This window comes from Ictalurus furcatus, chromosome 16 (genome assembly GCF_023375685.1).
Source record: "Ictalurus furcatus strain D&B chromosome 16, Billie_1.0, whole genome shotgun sequence".
NCBI lineage: Eukaryota > Metazoa > Chordata > Actinopteri > Siluriformes > Ictaluridae > Ictalurus > Ictalurus furcatus.
Window position 1 is genome coordinate 6,839,091 of NC_071270.1, and position 23,214 is coordinate 6,862,304.

The 23,214-nt window shown below is 38.2% G+C and overlaps 3 protein-coding genes across 4 annotated transcripts in view; all 3 read right to left on the reverse strand.

The window, feature by feature from the left end:
- Positions 1–3,430, reverse strand: part of ttc28 (tetratricopeptide repeat domain 28) — a 238,946-nt gene extending 235,516 nt beyond the window's left edge. Inside the window, exon 1 of one of the 2 annotated variants that reach the window (XM_053644552.1) lies at positions 3,032–3,430. In XM_053644552.1, the coding sequence (XP_053500527.1) occupies positions 3,032–3,061 (30 nt within the window). In that variant the 5' untranslated portion in view covers positions 3,062–3,430. The remainder of the gene's footprint in view (positions 1–3,031) is intronic. The other variant, XM_053644553.1, reaches the window with a different exon arrangement.
- A 215-nt stretch (positions 3,431–3,645) lies between these two features.
- Positions 3,646–8,159, reverse strand: pla2g3 (phospholipase A2 group III). Its single transcript, XM_053645897.1, has 7 exons — positions 7,598–8,159; positions 7,374–7,506; positions 7,039–7,173; positions 6,031–6,914; positions 5,804–5,933; positions 5,604–5,717; positions 3,646–3,973 (listed from the first exon to the last, which is right to left on the reverse strand). The coding sequence occupies exons 1-7, from the start codon at positions 8,157–8,159 to the stop codon at positions 3,760–3,762; spliced, it is 2,172 nt and encodes a 723-aa protein (XP_053501872.1). The 3' UTR covers positions 3,646–3,759.
- A 4,588-nt stretch (positions 8,160–12,747) lies between these two features.
- The window catches only part of rph3aa (rabphilin 3A homolog (mouse), a), a 37,678-nt gene continuing 27,211 nt past the window's right edge, over positions 12,748–23,214 (reverse strand). The window contains exons 5-16 of the mRNA XM_053645898.1: positions 21,629–21,803; positions 20,980–21,156; positions 20,661–20,774; positions 20,441–20,520; positions 20,123–20,197; positions 19,552–19,661; positions 18,438–18,564; positions 18,282–18,338; positions 15,792–15,943; positions 15,375–15,456; positions 15,074–15,170; positions 12,748–13,267 (exon numbers count right to left, since the gene is read on the reverse strand). Coding sequence (XP_053501873.1) covers positions 13,134–13,267; positions 15,074–15,170; positions 15,375–15,456; positions 15,792–15,943; positions 18,282–18,338; positions 18,438–18,564; positions 19,552–19,661; positions 20,123–20,197; positions 20,441–20,520; positions 20,661–20,774; positions 20,980–21,156; positions 21,629–21,803 — 1,380 coding nt within the window. The 3' untranslated portion in view covers positions 12,748–13,133. The remainder of the gene's footprint in view (positions 13,268–15,073; positions 15,171–15,374; positions 15,457–15,791; positions 15,944–18,281; positions 18,339–18,437; positions 18,565–19,551; positions 19,662–20,122; positions 20,198–20,440; positions 20,521–20,660; positions 20,775–20,979; positions 21,157–21,628; positions 21,804–23,214) is intronic.

Genomic DNA, 23,214 nt, shown 5'->3' on the forward strand with positions numbered 1-23,214 from the left:
ATTATTCATTTGTTGTGGGTCCATCCACGTTTTTGTTGTAGGCGTACAGAGTAGGTTACATTCTTACAGCAGTCACTTATAGGCCTAATATATGCTATTCAAGAAGGGGGGCTCAAAGATGGCCAAATGAAAAGAGTTTTATTTTACTCATTTATTTATTTTAAATTTTAATATTGTGCTTTGTTGGTATTAGGGATGTCACGATACCAAAAATCTAGTAGTCGGTACCGATACCACCAAAAGTACACGGTACTCGATACCAAAGTCGATACCACAGTGGGGTATAAAATTTAAAAAATATTATTTTTGAGTATTTTAGTTATCAAACACTGTCTGATAATGAGTGGACGCACACTTCTAAACGCGCGAGCGCACACACACGCATGCACACACACACCTTATACTCTGAATGCAAGCATTAGTTTAAATTCACTGAAATGGCGGCAGTCCAAAAAGATTTATTAAAAGCATGAACATGTGAATAATTATTAGTGACATTAGGCTACATTTAGCTGACAGGACACGGGCTGAATGGCGATGCATGGTGGCCCATTCGGAGGTAGTTTATAACGTTGCAATGTGTTAGCATCATTAACAAATAACTGGCTATCGCAAACATTACATGGAGCATAACGTTAGCTGGTTTCATGGCCACAATGCCAGCTGCCTCAAACAAATATAATATAGGGACCGTCTTTCAGGTGCCTCGCCAAATTCCAAGTGTTTCCTCGCTTTGTTTGAAATGAACGATAGCATTGAACGGGAATGCAGAAAAACCAGTACCGTCACGTTTCAAGAATGTTGGTACCGACTTGGTACCGAAGTATCGGTTCTCGTGACATCCCTAGTTGGTAGAATGTCCGGCTGGAATGTTTAAAAAATGTTCAGTGTTAAATAAATATTTGTAAATTGCAGTTTTGGAATTAATTTTTTCTTTGAAAAGCAAGACAAAATAGTAAAAGGCACATTTTGACAATTTAATTCATGCAGTGGTGAAAAAAATGGCAAAATAAATGGAAAACCACATTCGGTATTCGGCCTTTGGCCAAGCGTTTCATTATATACCATTTCGGCCAAGAATTTCCATTTCGCATCCCTACGCAAGACCTGCCGTTTTGGAGATGCTCTGACCCAGTCATCGAGCCATCACATTTTGGCCCTTGCCCATTTCTCCTGCTTCCAACACATCAACTTTGAGAACGGACTGTTCACTTACTGCCTAATATATCCCACCCCTCGACAGGTGCCACTGTAACAAGATAATCAACGTTATTCACTTCACCTGTGAGTGATTTTATTGTTATGGCTGAACGGTGTATCTCTTACAGCAGTGGCACAGTAGTCTCAAAACTTCCTGTTTGAACATGTCCTGATGATATATGTTGAAGGTGGTAGACATATAGTTTATGAGCATGTGCAGCCATTTATCAGGCTTGTATCCCAGTATACATAATAAATTCCTTCTCGTTGATTGGGCTGGGCGTGAGGCAGTCCAGCTGCTGTGGACGTGTTGGCTAAAGAGAGTAATATCCCAGAAACCAAAAAGGAAATCAACTCTGATTACACCTGAAATCATCTGACTAGAGAAAACAACAATATATAATAATAATTAATTAGATTTATATAGTGCTTTTACGTTAGGGGGGAATCTCAACCGCCACTAGTGTGTATTGTCCACCTGATGATGCGACGGCAACCATAGTGCACCAGAACGCCCACCACACACCAGCTATTAGTGGAGAGGAGAGGGGAGAGTGATTTAGCCAATTCAGAGATGGAGAATATTAGAGGGCCATGAAAGATAAGGGCCAATGGGGGAACTTTGCTTAGGGAAACCCCTACTCTTGAAAGGGTTTTCAATGAGATTCCTTTTACTTACTTAGTGATAATGTAAGTGTTAACCAAACAAGGGGGTGGGGCTAAAGATAAAAATGGCACTCCATAGCAAAGCAAAGCAGGTTACTAAGACTTTTCAGAAAACATATACATGGAAACAAAATCAATAAATGAGCTAGTCTAAAACCAAACACACGTTTGCCTCACAGCACCAGGGTTGGGGGTTCGATCCCCGCCTCCGCCTTGTGGGCACAGTTTCCTTGTTCTCCCTGTGCTTCAGGGGTTTCCTCACCTAGTCCAAAGTCATACACTGTAGGCAACCGCTTGGATTGATGGGGGGGATGAATTGATGGAGCTAATTAATGCCATACTTGCACCTAAATCTAAACTTAATCATAACCTCTGTAAACAATGAGAAAACAATGTCCACTACACAGATCCTTGTGGGGACATTGGGTGCCTACCAAGATCTCTCTCTCTCTCACACACACACACACACAGAGTCAGTACATAGAAGGGTTTTTGTATGTTTATAGAAAGAGTTAAATAAAGATAAAGAGTGATTATAGTTGAACAGAGTTCTTTACTAATATCCAGTCATAGCAAGGCCAGTAAAATACAGGAGTTAGGATTACATTTCTAAAACCTTAGAGCAGTTTCATTCATGGTTTGAGCTCTGAATTTAAGAAAGTTGTGTTACTTCACAAGTTCAGTATCATATTGTTGCACTAAGAAGACTCTAGAAGAAATGGTTTGGTTGGTTGGTTGGTTTGTTTGTTTGTTTTTAAAGACATCCAACACTGTAGCTATTGTAATGTAAGCTCCCAGGCTAACAACTAAACCCAAATCTACTAAAACTAGAGAAAGCTTCTTCTTTTCATTGAAATAATAATAATTTTAAAAATAATTTTAAGAAAAAAATAAAATAATAATAATAATAATAATAAAGAGTCGTAGCTAAGCTAAACAGCAGCTAATTCTTGGCTTTGGAGTTCAGCTGAACCCTTCTCATATCTTACAGAGGTAGACTACTGACCCGAATAACCAAAGAAGAAGAAAAAGTAGAAAAAGGAGGAGAAGAAAAGTGTCGCCATCCGTCAGGGTGATAGGTGTTAGCTCGGGAGACGCGGTGTAGCGGCTTCAGGTCACAAGACACGACTAAACAGGCTCATATTTCACACTCGGACCGTTTTACCTTCTCTCGCCTCGTTCCTAGTTTCTCCATCCTGTCTGTCTCGCGTAGATTTCCAACAGCAATGTGAAACTTTCAGCCCATGATAGGTTTCTCTCCAAGCCGAGGGGAAAAGGGCCGCTCACAGCCAGTCGAGTTAAGAAGAAGAAGAAGAAGAAGAAGAAGAAGAAAAGCCAAAACCTCGGAGCTGCGCGAGCGAATGCACGAGAAGAAAAGACTAAAAGAAAAACAAGGCACGCGCGGAGTTTCTGCACAAACCGTCAGGAAGCCCGAGTTAAAAAGTTATTCCTGGGAAAGTGCGCCATGTTGCCAAATCCGCTTTTCTTGCGGATTTTCCCCTCCTGGTAGAGGCGGTTCAGAATGGCATGGTTGCGGCGGTGAGGGCTCAATTAACTATTCGTGACATCAGGCGGGAGTTGAGTTACCTACTGTAGCGCGTGCAGCTCCTTCATCACAACACATAAGGCGTGCTTATTACAAACGCAAAGGTGCACAGGTTTATACTGTAGTCATCTGAAAATGTTTGGGGGTTTTTTTGTTTGTTTTTTTTTCTTCTGTGCATGACCCAGAAGAGAGTCGTGCAACAATCAGAAACGATCACGGTAACTAAAGAAATATGGTTTTATTTATTTACACTATTCCCAACAATACATATGCATTTACATTTATTCACATTGTTACTGCATAGTGTCCAGTTGCAGCAAAGTGAATGCATGCAGGAATCCTCGCGCTCAGGTATGGTACAGTTGTTGCACTTCTTTCCGGAGCTTGGAGTACATCCTCAGACACTTTTTGTGCAGTCTGATTGGAGAGTCTTTCCTCTTGGACCGTTTGGAGTGGAACCGTTTGGCTTTGCGCCTCGGAGCCGCTAGATGTCGCCAAACGGCCGCGCCTTTGCTCCAGCGCTCGATGCGAGGCGCGTCATTAGGAGAAGGGGTGGAGCAACTGTTAAAGAAAGAGGGTTGAGTTTTAAAATGGCACCCTGGTCATTCTTCATTATTATTTAGCACTTTGTGATTAGCACAGTGATTAAAGGAATGAGATTTGTATTTCAAGTGTCTTGCTCGATATGCTTTGCTAATTATTTTGGTAGTGAAAAGAAAAATACATTTATAGATGCTTTAGGCTCCTAGGTCCTCTAGGCCAGTGATCACCAACCCTGTTCCTAGAGACCTACCTTGCTAAAGACTTTAGCTCCAACCATAATCGTGCCCACCTGACCATCCAATCATTGCCTTAAGAAGTTCTTAATCAACTACAATAGGCGTGTTAAGCCGGGTTCACACTGAGACCAATTGTGAGAATCCTAAAAGACTCCTATAATCCTAAGACAAAATCTGTAGTCTTTGATCGCTAGTTTGACGTGTTCCCCGACAGCCGATTAATGGCCGCTGAGATCAAATTTTTCCTCTAATTAAATTCTGGCAGTGTCAGAAGATTTGAGGCACAGTCCTGTATTGTGGCTTCTCCTACTCCGTACGAGTCTTGACTGTCGTGACATTAATGACAGCTGAGACCCTAGAGTGTGATGTGGCTTACGCAAAGGACGATTTAAAAAGTCGATTTTGGTGGATCTCAAGGAAAAGGGTTGGAGACCACTGCTCTAGGATCTCTAACTAAAAATTAAAAAAGGCATACCATTGAGGGAATCACTCCAGGGACAATTAGTTGTACCATAACAATCCAGTTTAGCGTCTTTTCTCTATGACAGTCTCGTAATGTAAATGATACGGAAGGATTAAAACATGACAAGGTGTGCTGTTACAGGAAAATAATCAACTAAGGCATAGTGTACTGTGATGTTGCCTCACATGAAGTGGTTTTACTGTTACCACCCCCAAAAGTAGATTATTTTCCTATAACAGTGTTTTATTCCTCTTACACCTCAGCAGTCTTTCAAGGATTACACATTTTAATTCATTAATGAACGACACATCATGCTTTTTAACCACTTGTAATTACATTTAATCTTGTGGATCATCCATGAGACAAGTTATTTCTTGTTATCACTTATGTTATAGCAGCTATAAATGGTCATTCCCAAACCAGCCACTCCAGAAAGTGCAAAGTCCTGTGTCTTGAAGACTTTTGAGTTACAAAGCATTGACACTCAAGACTCCTTCCATAAATTATAAATAAATGTCTCCTTACAGAAAGCTTTACTATACCAACGATTTTATCATAAGGCAGTAAGTCCTTGTTACTATAGAAACAATAACATACTGACAGAGCTGCTGTTTTGAAATTAATCAACACCTTCAGGCCATTTAGAATAGAAATTTCACAGCACTCTGGTATAAAAAATCTTTTCACAAGGTGTGTGCTGCAAACAGAATGTTGAATTATAATTATTCTGTGCACACTAATGTACTCATTTGACTGCAAAAACTAATACCGACTCCTAAAATAGTGCACTATATAAGAAGACATGTCATGATTTCTTCCATAGGTGTTGACACTCAGTCTGCATTTAATAGCATGTTTACCCTATCCAAAACCCAGCAAATGTCATTTTGCATATTCATAAAAACAAATGATTCATCTAACCACACTTTATTTAATTTAGTGAACTAACCTTTCACTCCCAGTGCAGTTCTGAGGCAGAAAGAAACAGGATTGGGAGACAAAATCCAGCAACCAGACATGAACCTTGTCAACTTCAACCTCTTCAGCAAGCTCCCTGGCAAGTCTGTTTGCACAAACCGCAAGCTTCAGCTTTTCTGAGTGTCAGCTCCTTTTTAGTTATTGGTATTAGAATGCAGTGTATGTATCTACCTGGCTGTACAGTTGCAGTGGTACAAGGTGGTGTGTTCAGCATTGCGTAGGCCAAATTTCTCCCGCAGTGCAGGTATCTGATAATGACAGGAGTCCAGGTCTTTATAACTCTCACAGGTGTCCAGTTTACCTATAAAGAACAAAGTTGGGAGTTAGAAAGGCATTTTTTTACTCAGATTATGTGAATAAATGCAGGAGAAAACTCATTTAACAGACACTTCTTGTACCTTTTTGTCTGGTGTGAATCTTAGGATGGTTGTGTGTCTTTGGTGAGTCTGTTGTTTTTATCTGTGATGAGTCGGTTGTTTTTATCTGTGATGAGTCGGTTGTTTTTATCTGTGATGAGTCTGTTGTTTGTGTCTTTGGTGAGTCTGTTGTTTGTGTCTTTGGTGAGTCTGTTGTTTTTATCTGTGATGAGTCTGTTGTTTGTGTCTTTGGTGAGTCTGTTGTTTTTATGTGTGATGAGTTTGTTGCTTGTGTCTTGGGTGAGTCTGGTTTTTGTGTCTGTGGTGAGTCTGTTGTTTCTGTTTTTAGTGAATCTCTTATTTGTATGTGTGGTGAGTCTGTAGGTGTCTGTGGTGAATCTGTTGTTTCTGTTTTTGCTTCATCTGTTGTTTGTATATGTTCTGAGTCTGTTGTGTTGTGTGGTGAGTCTGTTGGTTCTGTTTTTGGTGAGTCTGTTGGTTCTGTTTTTGGTGAGTCTGTTGTTTCTGTTTTTGGTGAGTCTGTTGGTTCTGTTTTTGGTGAGTCTGTTGGTTCTGTTTTTGGTGAGTCTGTTGGTTCTGTTTTTGGTGAGTCTGTTGGTTCTGTTTTCGATGAGCCTGTTGGATGATTCATTAGTGACTTTGTTGTTTTTTCATGAGGTTCAGGCTGCTGAGATGTATTAACTGATAGCCTTCGTGGTACAGACACTGATGAATGATTTTCCCTGGCATCTTCAGTGACAATGCCAGATGACATTACCAAGTCATTAGTAACTGTTAGATTTCCAAAAGAGACAGTGTGATGGATGCTTAGATCCAGTTTATCATCTTCCAATACTGTGAATGTGGAATTGTAATCTGTTGCATCCTTCAACAGAGCATATGTAGTCATCTGACTCAGTTTACACCTGTTACAAAAGAAAAGGAAGCTGATGATCATTTTTTGTAGTGTATAGTCATGTAGCTGAAACTGTATAGATCATGGATTTGCATTGGTTTTCTAATTTACATGATATCAAGGGGATAGCTTACATGCCCCACCAGGTCCTTTCTGCACATGTCATTCTCTGTGAAAATTCAAAGCACCGCATCTTGAGGAGGTTGAAGTAGCCATAACCGACCATGTCAGACATGCTATCGTTGGCATTATGAAGGCAGCGGCGAAATCTGAAACAAAATCACAGTGACAGATTGCATTAAGATAACATAATAGTGTTATCTCAGTAGGTTAAAGTAAATTAAAATGCCTCGGTAGTGGCTCATAAATCATGTTACCAAAGGCGATGTAATAAATAGTTAGTGGTTGCATGTCATACAAAGAATTCTGAAAGTTGTAGGGGTGTTTGTGGTAATATAATAAGACTTACTTGCTATCACAGTCACAGTGTGATAAAGTGAAGAAGTTAGTGTTGAATACTCCATAGCCAAACTCAAAGGAAGCAATGGTTTGCTCACAGTGGTCATGCTCCCTACAGCACATATCAGTCTCCTCAAATAAACCTAGGATACAAGAGGACTGGTGTAAAAAGAAAGCTGTTGATGGTCATCAAGCAAAGTAGACACGATATCATAGTTGATACATTTGGCTAACCTAAGTCTGAAAAAGCAGATGCCTTGTTCCCAGAGCCACACCACAGAGTTCCTGGAATCATCCATGCTCGCTTAGAGCGCTTCAGCTTTTGGGAACTTTCTCCACTGTTCTGGTAAATCGTTTTGCGGTCCATACTTTCAAGGTCTCTTGTCCTGCGCACAGGTACTCCCAGTTCTGGCAGTTGTCCCAGAGCTGCACAGGGGCCATCAGGTTCAACCAAAATACTGATGTTAAAGCGTCCATCTGGAATGTCTGAGAAAGGCCTGTCTCTGACTTCCCAGCACTTTGATGAAAAGTTTTTAATAACAGCACGGTTGTTGCTTGTAATACAGTCCACCAGGCTGTTTTCCTTGTTCCAGATACTGTCAAATAAGACCAAAGTTCTCTCTTTGCCCACTGTAGTCTGGTGAAGGAACATATAATGTGTCTGTCCATTCGAGATAGAGCTTGTCCAGAAGCAAAAATTGCTGTTTCTTGCAGATGTCCAAAAATGACCAGCTGAGAAATCAAGAAAAATTGAAACAAGGCACACTATAACCAGAGAAAGGCAGTGGCCATTCATTTTATATTTAAATCCAGAAAATACAACTGCAAAGCTTGTGAGAATTTACTTGAAAATTCTCTGTTATTTGAAACTATTTACTAGTTGAAATTCAGAAAGTTGCAGAAAGAAAGCTATTAAATAGCTCTAACATATCTGCTCTAGCTATGAGACAGGGCATTACATTCTGGGTTTTATATCTTGGTCACAAAGCATAACTTTCTTCATGTAGTGGTCTTACGTCAACGATAGAGGGAGTGTCAATAAACCTGGCTTTTGCTTAGATTTTTTTTATGTAGGACCAGATATGGTAGCACACACACGCTTGTGTCTGTCCTTGTGGAAACTGACATGAGCACACACACACACTCCAAGCAAGTGAGGCATCAAGCATTTACTCATACACTTTATTACGGTTTAATCAGCAAAACTTTCATCTTTTATCATTAACAACAATAATATGTTATCTTCCTGAATGACGTGCCTTTTAACAACATGACAACAAGACAGAATTCAAATTCCAGAGGAAATACAGTATAAGCACATCTGCTGCAGATGTTAATAATGCAGTCACTAAACAGTTTAAAAGTAAAACGATTTATTAATATTCTCATCATGTTTTCATCAATATTGACTCTATGTAAAAAAAAAAAAATCTGGCAGTGTTCAGTACTTTACATTTAAAATCTATGATGTAATGCTATTCTGAAGATGGACTATAAAGATAAGGAGAAAGGAGCCTGGCACACTTCGAGGAAGCTGCGAAGTTTGCATAGCAATGCAAAGTTCACCTTGGTTCTTCTTGCGTGTCTGGCTGCAGTGACTGGTCAAACGCTCACCTGATTTCACATGAACATTTCTGTCCTATCACCACTGAAGGCAAGTTAATGATTAGCGGTTCATCACTGTCAACAACCCTTCAGCAAATCAAATTCTAATGACTATGAAACATGAGACTGGAAAGGATTACATCTGTAAAAACATCATGTGAGTGTTCGAACTCGTAAAGGTTCTTATGTAGACCTTTAGAACCCAGTGCCTCCATTTCAGAGAGGGATCTTCAGGAAGCTAAGAACCCTTAAATATCCAAGGGGTACTGTACATTTTTTCTAGGTGTGTATGCATTTATGATGACAACAAGTTTGTGTCATTTGTACTGTGTTTCTTTATTTAATGCATTTAAAGGGGTTTTTTTTTTTTTACTACATGGGTTCCTTATATACTATAGGGTTCCCTGCTTCCTAAAAGGCTTCTAGTTTGAAACCCTTTCTAAGAGGGAAACACTCAAAGTGTTTATATACAGTACTGTGCAAAAGTCTTGCAAAGTAAAGTAATGCTGTAGAGCAAAGATGCTTTCAAAAATAATGAAATTAAATGTTTCTACGTTTTAAAAAAATACTATAAAGAGCAGTAAATGGTAACAAATGAAGTCAATGTTTGGTTTTTGTTTTTTAAAAAAAGGTCCAATTTGTGCAGTTTTATAAGGAAACGAGCTGTAAGTTTTATTGAGCATCTTGCAGAACCAGACACGGTTCTTCTAGAGACTTTGTCACACTTGCTTATTATTTTTGCAGCAGCCTTCATTATGTTTTTTGTTTGAAAAGTTTCTCTTATATAATGTGTGGCTTTCTTTACTGGCATACAAACATTTTTCTGTCACACTTAATTTTGTGCTGGAAAACTAATGTTTGGAAATCTAAAATGTTTTTGTACTGACTCGATAATGTAGAAGTCATAAAACAGATATCTATAATAAAGTTTGTACGAACAAAAAAAATAGGCTTCCAAAGACTTTTGCACAATATTGTATTTATTTATTGCACATTTTTACTGATTCTTGAACACCATGACCTTCACTTGCCTCATTATCTGAAAACATCATGTGTAGCGTATTGACAATGCATATATAAGCCACTATTGTTCCCTATAATTGATTGTTGAATTTTTTTGCTTTCAAGACCTATTATGTTAAAAGCGTAACCTGCCCCCCTAACCCTAACCCCCAACTGCTCCTTTCAGTGTTTTAAAAAGTGCAGCGTCTGGACAATTTCATATCTGAAACCCCTGCCAAGCTAAATAATGTGGTAATACCACATCCTGCTTTGTCAACAATGTCTTATGTCACTCAAGTTGATCATAATGACATGTCAAGGTCCTGAAGTGCTTTATAACAAGTCAAACATCCTGAGCTGGGTTACAGACAATAACCCCCGAGCCTCAGATCAAAAGGACAGGGAAAAAAACCACACTAGCGTGCTGTGTGGATGTGCATGCTGTAGTGCTATCGATGTTCGTTGTTTTCCCTATAAGGTCAGATTTTCTGAATACTTTCCTGATAAAATATATTCACTGGACTCACTGGCAGGATGTACATGCATAATATATATTAGTTTTCTTTATAGTACATGGGATTGCATTTTACATTATAAGGTATAGGTGATTCATGTGCCCACTTGCCTTCATTTGTATGCTCATCATGTATTTCTGTATTGGGTGAACATATGAGTATAAAAAAATAAATAAATTATCCTACTGACAATGGGCATCACAGAGAAGTCCTCCTCCACAATGAAAAATGAGATTGTGTCACACACTGTCAAACTCGTCACTTGACCTTTGTGCCAGATCTTCTGAGACGGTTGAAGGTGAAGACAGAATCACCGCAGTGCAAATACAACACAAGAGGTACGTCCCTGCCAGATTACAACATATCATCACTCTTTATGAGGCTGTTTATTATTAATGACTTTATTGGTTACATTAGGATGATACAAGTCTATACACTGAAAATGCACTGAATATGTAACAAATATATTAAATAATCTTTTAGTATCAGTCGCAATATAACAAGGGCAAACAGATTTAAGAAAGTGTCCATGCACGAATAACATTTTCTCAATACTGAATAAGCAGGCATTTAGTCTATATATATATATATATATATATATATATATATATATATATATATATATATATATATATATATATTATTACAGTACCCCTGAAAGTATTGGAACAGCAAGGCCAATTCTGTTTATTTTTTTCACTATACATTGAAGACAGCTAGGTTTGAGATCAAAAGATGAATATGAGACGGCAGATCAGAATTTCAGCTTTCTTTTCCTCATATTTACTTCTAGATGTGTTAAACAACTTAGAATATGGCACCTTTTGTTTTAATCCTCATATTTTTTTCAAGTGATCAAAAAATTTTGAAAATTTGGTGATTCTTATTGCCCAGGTGTGCCCTGTTAAGCTGATTGTTTCAAGAATGAATAGCACTGAATGTCTACTCTTGGTTTGAGCTATAGGTTTTGCCTGTGAAGACTGCATTTGTTGGTAAAAAGAATAAACCATCATGAAGACCAGAGAGCTGTCTATGGGAGAAAAGCAATCCTTTTTGAAGCTGAAAAATCGATCAGAGATATTGCACAAGCATTGGGCATAGCCGATACACCAATTTGGAATGTCCTGAAAAAGAAGGAAACCACTGGTGTACTAACAACCAGACATGGAACAGGTCGGCCAAGGAAAACAACATCAGTTGATGACAGAAATATTGTGATAGTTGTGAAGAAAAACCCAAAAACAACAGTGACATCGACAACAACCTTCACAGGAGTGAAGGTATCACAAGCCACCATTTGAAGAAGACTTCAAGTGCAGAAACATAGAGGCCATACCACAAGATGCAAACCACTCATGAGCAGTACGAATCAGAAGGCCAGATTGGAAATAGATTGGAAATAGATGGGGATGAGCCAAAAAAGTTTTGGATTAACCTCTGCCAAAGTGATGGAAAGGCCAAAGTGTGAAGAAAGAAAGGCTCTGCTAATGATCCAAAACATAGAAGCTCATCTGTCAAGCATGGCGGAGGTAGGTGTTATGGATTGGGCTTGCATGGCTGATTCTGAAATATGGGCTCACTATTCTTTATTGATGATGCAACTCATGATGAATTCAGAAGTTTACAGAAAGAAATCTACATCTGCCTTCCAATTTATCGAGAAATGCATCCAATCTAATTGTTAGCAACTTCATCATGCAGCAAGACAATGACCCAAAAAGCACTGCCAACACAACAAAGGACTTCATCAGGGGGAAAAATTAGAATGTTGTAGACTGGCCAAGTCAATCACCAGATCTTAACCCAGCTTGTATTTCAACTCCTGAAGATTAGACTGCTTGATGCAGTTATTGAAAGCAAGGGAATATGCAACTAAACTTTAAGTGTTAATTTCCTATCTGCTCCTATACTTTTGCTCACCTAAAAATTTTAGTTGAGCAAAAGTCTAGATGTAAATATCAGTAAATGAAAGCTGAATTCCTGATATATCGTCTCATATTCATTTTTTGATCTCAAACCTAAATGTCTTCAATGTATAGCAAAAACAATAGAATTGGCCTTGCTGTCCCAATACTTTCAGAGAGGACTGTATATAGATATGTCACTCTCGGCTACATCAACAATTATTACTCAGTTTCCTCGTCGTTTTTCTACAGTGTAAAATGCTATTTTGGATCGGAACAATTTTGAAAAATGGACGGGAATATCAATATCGAACAACCTGTATACAAGATGTAGCTTGATACGTTCTACCACGTACTGTGCAGAATTTTCATCCATTTTAGTAGAGCAGTCACTCTGTCATATTAAAGTCGAAATGATATACGGGAATTCAAATACTGTAATTACATCACATTTAACATCACGTTTCATTTTTCTCAGTACCTAATGTAGCACGGTTTTTCTCATCTTCTTTTGCGATAGTGGATTAGATTCAATACAGATAGACAGTTAAAGATTATCTAAACCACTAATTACATAATAGCTCGTTGTAAGAGCACGAAGCAAGAAGTGCACTATCGTACGTGAAGTCAGGCTAATTAGCACAGTAGGAGCAAGTTTAACAGTGGGATGAAAATGAATGGTGGAAGACAGGATCATACAGAGTCACAAAGTAAGATCTATTAGGATATGGAGATCAGGGTATTTCAGTCATCAGCCTCAATGTTGTTTTGATTGAACAGCACATGCCAGCGTTCGATCTTCTTGTCTTTGTTCTTCAGGCACTCATACCAATGTTTCAGGCATTCTCCTTTGGCTGTGATACCAAGCTGGCAGCCTCCTGTGTTTCATACAACATACATTTCATATAGTTCATCTGTTTGCCATTGTAGTCATATGCAGAAGAATCCATATTAAATTGAACAGCAATCATTCAAGTGGAAAAACATGACTGAGTTTTCGATAGTGACATGTGAAATGTGTTGTTTTCATGTCACCTGTTGTCTTACTGAAAAACAACGTGTGGATTTGCATTCAAAGAATGTGAGGGAATTAAACGCATTTATCTCTTATGCAACTCGGTGCAGCTCACTGTGCTTTAAACACGCCAGCAGTAATCACTACGCTTAATGTGAAAGTCTTCTTTGTATTTAAAACAATAAATAAGGAACATTTAAGTGTTTTAATCTTCTTATGCCACAGCAATTGGCCAACAATTACAATTTTTAATAATTATAAGGATAAGAATTATAGATGTTTTATCCATTTAATGTTGTGGAACAGCCATGAAACAAGTTAAGAAACAAGAGAGAGAGAGAGAGAGAGAGAGATCTTGGCAGGCACCAAATGTCTCCACAAGGATAGCAACATCTGTGTAGGGAACATTTGGTTGGTCCCCATGATGACACCCCCAGAAAAAAACTGCAACTTTTCACACAAGAGTCACATTTCCCATTGTTTACTGAGGTTTAGATTCAGTTTAAGGTTAGATTTAGGTGTAAGTATAGCCTATCCATCCATCCATTTTCCATACAGCTTATCCTGCACAGGGTCGCAGGGAGCCTGGAGACTATTCAAGGGAACTCGGGGCACAAGGCTGGGGACACACTGGACGGGGTGCCAACACATCGCAGGGCACAATCACACACACATTCACACACTACCGACAATTTGGAAATACCAATCGGATGCCTACAACACATGAACTTTGAACTAGAACATGCAAACTCCATGCACACAGGGTGGAGACGGGAATCGAACCCCGGAGGTACGAGGCAAAGTGCTAACCATGCCCCCAGAGCTGCCATTATATAAAAGAAAAAATCTACAAAACCTTCTGACCAACTAGAATTGAGCATTCAAGAGTGCTATTGTATAAAATGTAATAACTGTCCAATCAGATTTCCTCTGACAAATTTGGGAAGTGTTGAAAAAAAATTTGTTCAGGCTGATGATGTGCCGCTGACTCGTCAACGTTTTAAAGAGCTGAAGATGAACAAATGTTGGACAAGTTGTTTCAGTATTTTGCAGTAGAAAATAGGGAATAGGTAGATAGTTTCAATTAGTCAATACCAAGAAAAGGATTAACTGGAATTCTGTCTGCAAACCCTCATAACAAACATTCAGGAGATGGCTTGTGATTGGACAGTTATTACATTATAGTTTTGAGTATATGTTTCGAGCACTGCGCACTGGAATGAAATATGAAATACTTGAAAATGTGGCATTTCAAATAGTCTATTCTGACATAAATTCAATATTTCATTCTTTAAAAGCAAATCCACACATTCAGTAAAAATTTTTTTTTTAAAAACGTGAAAGTGATGTGAAAGTGTAAGGAAGATTTATAATTTTACCCCATTGTCCACAAGTAACGTGAAGGGTGCACACTGCCTGTCACATTTTTCTAACCTAATGATTGCATTTTTAATGTGACATGAATTTCTTTCCATATTCATCAAGGTCATGGCCTTCATTATCATGACTTTGGCCTGTGGAATATTGTATGCATATTCCAGTACATGACATTTTCCAGCAGTTTGGGTGTACGACATAAAAACTAAGGAACTGTAGCATGTATTATTATTATTATTATTATTATTATTATTATTATTATTATTATTATTATGCTGTAATTTCACTATACCTATGAAATCATTGGATTTTCCCATGTCATAATCCCAGACGGAGATATCCAAAGTCTTCTTTGCTAGTTCACTGTGTTTGATCTCATAGCTGAATTCCTGCAATAAGTAAAAAATAAATAAATAAATAAAAAGCTGTGAAACGTGTCAATGGCAGAATCCATTACATGTGACGTGAACAGAATAAAGCACTTTCTTTGTTTTAAACTGACAGAGCTCGTAAATGTTCTCTCAAAGTGTCATGTCAGTGGTGCTTATTAATAAAACAGAAGGGTATTAGCAAGACAGACGGTGAGAGCTAACCTCATTAAATTCAGGGTTGAGGGTCTTCTTCTTGATCTGCGTTTTATTCTTCGCTTTCTTCCCCATGTCAGGTTTCAGGGAACTACAAAGCAGCATGGAAGCAATAAACATGACAATGTACAGTTCAATTATGAGCTACACTGGAGCCTAATTAGCTAAAAAAAATCATCTATCAAATAAATTCTAACGTACTTAACAATGAATGTCATTTAGCTTGACCTCATTTGCATAAGGGCAGATAGTGGCAAAAGTTATATCTGTTTAGAAATGAGGTTTTTGGTTGGAACTCATGTCAGCCGATTGCATGTCTCATGTCTAGCACACCTCATGCAAGTCTCCATGATGAGATCAAGATAGGGATATTGACGCTTTAACGGCTGAAGGTGTTTACAGTGTTATAGCTTTTTAAATACGCACATCTTGACATAAGGGTCAGAGTAGCCGTTGGCGTCCATGGGAGCCAGATGAGCACAGCGGACGATACCCACAATGAGTTGACTCTGCTGGCTGTTGTAGGTGAGAGACACCAGGATACGTCCTCTCTCCTCTGCATCATCACCCTCGTTTATCTGCAGACGCAACCCAGCAGACCAGACACAGTTTGTTTCAACTGCTGTAAATTCTATCCATTTCAAGTCATCACACAGTCATCAACGTTAACGGTATATAGTCAGAGATATTGCCAGAGGTTAGCTGATTTTGGAAATGCAAACTGTAAATAAATACAGTCTCTGCATACAACATTTCCTCCGAATCCATGTCGCCTGTTCTGCTCTGATACCATATTCCAGCCAAATATTACTAATTTAATGTTCTGAATTAAAAATCACTAACCACACCTTTAATGAATGCAAAAGCATGCATACTCGTATATGAGAGGACAAAATGAAGATTTTTGTATATTAGTTTTCAATGAGGAGCTTCTTCCCTCAGGTCACCAGACTCCTCAACAACGATATGTCCACCATACAGATTGCTTAGGACTCCATAAGAAGTCACTCTGCACTCCACTGACCTGCAGTATTATTACTACATGTAACATACTGCATATTTGGACATCCCTTTTTGCACACTACTTCTTATTTCTTATCTAATTTCTTATTAATTTCTGATTTTTTAAAATTATTATTCAAATTTAGTATTTAACACACAGTGTAAAAAGTAGTACTCCAGGTTTTCATTTCACTGTATATAATTGTGTATGTGACAAATAAAAATCTTGAATCTTGAAAAAGATGTTCCTTTATTTTCACAAGTAATGATAATAATGGTCAAATAGCGTATGTTAACATGTGGACAGTAAAAAGAATGTGCTATATACAGTACTGTCTATTATAAAACAGCTAGTTCCAGTCCACAAATTTGATTGGTTGAGCGGCAATCCAAGCTTGCTTATATTTCCTATAGCCGCACTGGGATGTTTCACTGTCTGTATCACTCTGTTCATCTGTCTTCATCATGTAAAATTCCACTTCCTAATTCGAAACGGTTACTATAGTAGTGTTAGTGGCATCCAGTGTTGGGTAAGTAATCCACTACAGATTACTAACTACTACTTTAAAATTGTAATCTGATTACATTAGTGATTACTACATGTAAAAAGGAATCAGATTACTAATTACTTTACTTTCAAAACCTATCAAACCTACAAAAATACACTACAAAGTGAAACTCATAGTTCTTTCAGTGCTTTTAGCACATGTAAATGTATGACATGATCAGAAAAAGTTGGATTTATCATAAACCTTGCCTCGGGTGTTGTCACTGTTTGTAGGACTACCAGACAGATAAAATATAAAACTTTTCTAACTAGGCTAGTTTGGTGTCGCTAGCCAAGGGGAGGCACAGCTAAGTTATCATTGTGTGGATTTAGCTGCTACAGTGCCATGCAAAGTACATTATCTTTCCTTCTGCCCTGCTCATATCATGTTCACGTAAACTGGAACTCGTATAGACATTTACACACCTTGTTTTCCTGATCAGCGTGAGAGGATGTTACTGTCTCAATTTCAACCCCTTTACTGTAAGCTAGCATTTGGCAGAATTGAGAGACTGTCAGCCAATAAGACACGAGTGTTTCCGCGTATTTTCCTGTAAACTCTGTCTGATTGATCTCGCCTCCGTTTACTGAAGATATAAAATTACATACTGACGTTCAGTTACGCAGTGACTCCAAGTTTAGAACTATTCGAAGCTAAAGATAAAATCTTCTAGACTACAGCCCCGAATGCCCAGGTCAGGTCACGCCCCTGGCAGCCGCAAAAAAACGTGATTTATTTTAAAAATGCATTTTACTTAATATTGTTTTCTTAACAATAAATTTGTAATGCAAGTAACGTACTTTTATTGACATCAATAACTGTAATCAAATGATATCAATTTAAAATGTAATGCGTTACATTACTGTTATCAGAAAAAGTCATTCGAATACAGTAACCTAACTTAGAGTTATACCCAACTCTGGTGACATCATCTGAGGATATGGTAAACAATACAATTTCAGGAATATAACTTTTGACCTAAAATATGAAAGCTCATCAGATGAACAGGAAGAAGGGACGCCAATTTAACCAGAAGCACCTTTAACGGGCATGTACAAATCATCGTGAGCTAGCTAGAGATCTAGCTGACATGCTATAAAGTGAGTGTGGCTTCTTCGGGATCTATTTTCACTAGTGGAGCAAAATTAAACAGAATATTTGGCCATATTGTGACTGAATGTCAATATAAATTTCTAAACTGTTGTGTAAAAGCATTGTCACACTTACAATTGTGCAGTTGTACTGAATATCAGCTGGTATTCAGTATAACCGAACTCTTTCTCATATGATATTGCTTAAATAACTTTATATGCCTGTGCTTTGCCATTGTACCTTCCATTATATCCTTTATGAATGATTTAGTTACCTCCTCCTCATACAATGCCATACCACGTATTGCACCTCCAGCAGCTGTTCGCTTCACCTACATGTGGGAGGACCAAAAGCAGACTGTGAAATCCAAGAGCACGCATCACATAAGAATATCTGTAATCTAATAACATCAGTCAGCGATGCAGCTTACCGGAATAACTCTCTCCAAACACACATTGAAGTTCTTCTTCTGGTTCACTTTGAGCTTCTTCAGGACCACCCGGGTTTCCCCAATGAACTCGTTATGTCCAAACTTGTCTTCATCGCTCACAGAGAGTCTGACAGGGAACAATGTGGATGCCGACCCTTAGCAAATCTTACAACTGGCATGCCTTTAATTAAATGGTGAACTCTCTGTACAATACAAATCGATAAGTATCTTCATTCCTTGTTCTTGCAAATTAAATGGAAGCAATGAACCGAAATAAATACACAATCAGATTGCCTTCTCAAAACAGCTGATTATTTTTGTAACTGGAACAGATTCGCTAATGAGTATTCGAATGTCAGTCAATACATTATTTACAGTACTCAATAAAGAATGTGATATCCCAAAACATCAGCTCTATCGCGTTTCCAAATTGAGAACGATGTTAACTCTTGCCTTACATTTACAGATTAAATTCTTCTCACTGAAAATGGGGATGTTATGATAAACTGAGCCTTGGAACACCACCGGCATGAGAATGTTTGGGAAGTGATTATCACAGATGATGACCTCCTGGACCACCTCAACATCAGATATGATCAGTTGGCATAGTCAATATCTCTGAGAAATGGCATAAACCATGCTATGATTTATGTATTAAATGCTATGGAAAAGGGCTTACTAAGAAATTCGTCACATAGCTAATATTTCTATATCTGCTATTCAGTCTTCTCATTTAAATCCTTGGTGCATTTATAGACAATATTACTTTCAATCTAGCCTTGTTATAATTAATTGTATTTTGATTAGCTGATAATAAACAGGCCGCTCAGCTTAACTCAATGGTATAATGTTGTACATAATGCAGCACTTCTTTAAAGATTGACCTATTTGGAGGATAATGAGAACAAACCGTTTCAAGTCCTTGACATATTTCTGGATTAAACAAGTAACGCTCTCTTTTTTGATTTGCTTATTATATCTGCTCATGGCCTTTGCTATTTGATTAAGCAACATTAATGATTATGTTATACTGCTCTCTTTCTTTGACAATTAACCTTGACTTTTACATTCGGTATAGAACAAAGTCCTATATATAACACAATTATCACATTACCTGAGGGTTTTTCTCTGCATGTCCTCATTGGTGAGGCCGTGGTAGACCAGTGTCTCATTCCAAAATGGATTCAGCGTGTTGCGCAGAGTCTTTGTGCGTAGCTTGTTAGACTAGCAAAAAGAGAAAAATAAAACAGTGTCCATTTTTTATTCTGTCCCTAACCCTAACCCTAACCCTTCATGAATATGTAGTTCTGAATGTGCCCTAAATAAGATTGCAAACGTTCCTAGATGCACATTGCAATGTAAACTAGACAGCTTTTTGAATTTGTGGAGATTCTGGATGCAACCATTTTAAATTAAGAAGTCATTCCCCAAAAATTAAAAGGTTAACTACACAAACTAGATTTGAGTCTCGGGAGTACCATTACTAGAAGATTCTCAACTTAACTTCAGTCACACCTACATAGTACAAAGACAAGCCAACTAGATTAAATGGTTTTATTAGCAACACATGATACAAATAGGGGAGAGGGGATTCCTTGTATGTATGACATTATATATTAATAATATATCATAAAATATTTCCTGATGGCGCCTTCTGCTGAAGTGCCATAAGACCAGATGCTTACCTTGCTAGCACCTGGAAGCAAATGCAGTTTGACATATGGATCGGCAAGGCCATTGGAGTCCATTGACTTGAGCCCCTGAACCAAAGAGACGAATGAAACCAATGACAAACAAAGATATTGAACATTTTGCATTCTTAATTGGATTTTTTTTCAAAATTCTAAAAGCTTCTGTTTATTTCCAATTTTAAAGGGGGGGGGGCAATCCCAGGTTTTCAGTGTGGTGTCTCAAAACTTTGTTTTGTCTGGTACGGAAATTGACTTTATAAGAGCTTCTTACTTAATGCCCTTTTAGCCTGCTCACTGATGGAAACACAATACCTTGGCTCTGATGATATTGCAGTGCAAAGTGTGGTTTTCCTCTTCGTAGAGCAGACTAAACTCCAACATCCCCAGTGTGGCTGCGAGAGGGCAAAAAATAGCAGCAAGAGGAAATTGAACCTGAAAACTAATTCCAAACTACAAACTAAAGCGACTGGCCTGCAAACAAGATGGAGGAGAATCACTACAGAGCTGTATGGTAAAATTATTAGAGTCTTACTGGCATCGTCGGAGTCGTAGTCCTCCACCTCCTCAGCAGTGGCAGGAGTGTGGGTGCTGTTTGCAACTGGAGGCTGCACAGTAGGTAATGTCCTACTCTCCATCTGAAGGACTCCTTTCTCAAGGACAGTTATAGAAACACATTGTATGATCTATGATCTGACCGTCATGTGTAACTCAGTTTTACTCCAACTCAAACCTATACCTCTGACTCCATAAAGCATAGAGAAGAGAAGGCATTATCAAAGTTCCTCTCAGAATGAGAATTACTTGTACCTTTCAGCTCTTTATTTTTTTTTAAAATTTTTTTATTTTTTTACCTGTCTGCATTAGTGAGCTCAGATACGATGGCTGCAAAGGATGGCTTGCGCTCTTGTTAGATTCTTCTTTTTTCCACGCTGTCAGATTAGATTGTCTCTCTGCACCCGATTGAGCTTGAGTTTGACTGATCTGAGCGCTGACAGGCAGCCCTTCTTGTTCAGGAGGCTTCATTTCTGCTGAGTTGGAGCAATCAGGAAAGTGATATTACAATTTTCAGGTTCTTATATACTTTTATATGTTTCAGATTCAATATTAAATCTCATTGCAATTTACAGACATTGACTCAGAATCTGCCGCTTTCTGACGATACGCTGGGCGCCGTCTAAATTTGGGGGAACAACATAATGATAGGATAAATGTACTTATTTTATTTGTTACTAGGCAGAACACACATTCAGAGTTCTATGTAACGTATTCATAGTACATCGTTAAACATTAGCCACTATTAACAGGATAGAAGTGAAGTTTGAGTCCATTTCAGACATTACAACAGCCTGTAAGCTAACCTGTTAAACCAGAAGAACCTGTTGGTAAGTCCAGACTTATGTTCATCGCTCATAACTTCATACCATTTCTATTATTTTCGCTGGAATAATTCATAGTCTTTACTGAAAGATAGCTAATTGAATTAGAGTTTAAGATGCTAACCTCCATTCTGTGTGTTGACATATGGATGAGCAGTTGTGTTCTGTTGGGATGATGGTTCAGATGGAGCTGGTGCGTCAGAAGCGCTGAAACGTTTCGGCTTTGAAATGGTTAAAGGTGCAGGCAAGACCTGCTGTGGCAACCCCTTGAAGAACCAGGCACCAGACTGCTTCAATATCTGGTGAGTAAAAAGTTCAAATATCATAAAACTGCAAGTCCCCTAACTTACACATGAATGGTTACAGACAACAGTTGTCCAGTTGAGCGGTATCAGTGAAATGGAGTAATCTCTGGACAAGACAGAAAATGTGCAATTATTAAAACAGTAGTTTTATCACCGACTTCTATATTTTATAAAAAAAAATATATATATATATATATATGCAACTGAATTTCCATGAAGAGAATATAAAATTAATATTATCTGATTACTCATATACAATTTGAGATGCCAGGCATCTTTTTTGTAGTTAATATTGGCCTCATATACATGCCATAGTATTTTCAGAGGATATAAAATGACATAAATATGGTTAGAATGACATCAATGTGGTTACATCAAGCTGTCAGACAGTGACACTGGACTTAATACTGGTCCTCACTTGAGTAGATATCGTGCGAGAATCTCTACTTATATCTGAGGTCTGAAAAATGTTTTGCACAATACAGCCCTCAGTGACTAACCATGCGGTATGCATTTCCAACGAAAACATACTGGTGAAATGTTACTAGGATCAGGAGCATCCCTGCAGAGAGAACCGTGGAACTGACTACCCAGGGGGCCTAGATCAGGGCTGTCTAATCTTATCTGCAAAGAGCTAGTGTGACTGCAAGTATTAATTCCAGCCAAACAGGAGCCACAAATACCATTGAGTCCATTGATCAAAATCAGCTGATTTAACATGTGGAATCAGGTGTGACTGAAACCTGCATCCACACCGAACCTTTAATGATAAGCCTTGACACCTGTGGCATAGGTGGAGTAGTTTTTTTAAAAGGCCTGGAGTAAAAAGAGACTGGTGCCAAAACCAGGTTGGAGAATATCAAGTACGCTCTTTTAAACTCACAATGCACCAGTCTTGGAAGTGTACAAATATACGCTAGCAGCCCCATAATGCACTTCCTTTTTATTTTCCGCTTTGATTCATACATTTCTTTACTGAGAAAGACAGCAAGATAATATGGCAACACTTCATTCTTTAAACTTTCTCAGTTGTAAGGAGCAGAATGAATAATTTTTTTAAGTGAGCTCTATAGTCACATTCACTGCCAGTTAAACATTTTTAAACACCCTATAGTTTATCATTTTTGTGTAAATGACCTCATTTCAAACATTTTAAAATCTAACCCAGAAGGTGGGATGAGTAAATTGACATTTTTGGCACGTTAAACAAATCATATATTTATGTTTTACGGTTAATACTAGCACTGACTGTGTTTTAAACTGGTCTGGGGTCACCTCATAGTGGGTCTACCACCTACACTGGACTCTCACCAGTTTGCCTACCACCCAAACAAGTCAACAGAGGATGCCATTTCCACTGCTCTTCATTCAGCCCTCACCCATCTGGACAACAACACGTACATAA

Excerpts from the sequence above, each read along its gene's own strand:
- pla2g3 (XM_053645897.1), bottom strand. The coding sequence starts at position 8,159 with ATGAATGGCCACTGCCTTTCTCTGGTTATAGTGTGCCTTGTTTCAATT. Across the intron at positions 5,934-6,030 it reads GATTCACACCAGACAAAAAG|GTAAACTGGACACCTGTGAG; the intron begins GTACAAGAAGTG and ends TGTTCTTTATAG. Across the intron at positions 5,718-5,803 it reads CACTGCAACTGTACAGCCAG|ACTTGCCAGGGAGCTTGCTG; the intron begins GTAGATACATAC and ends TTGTGCAAACAG.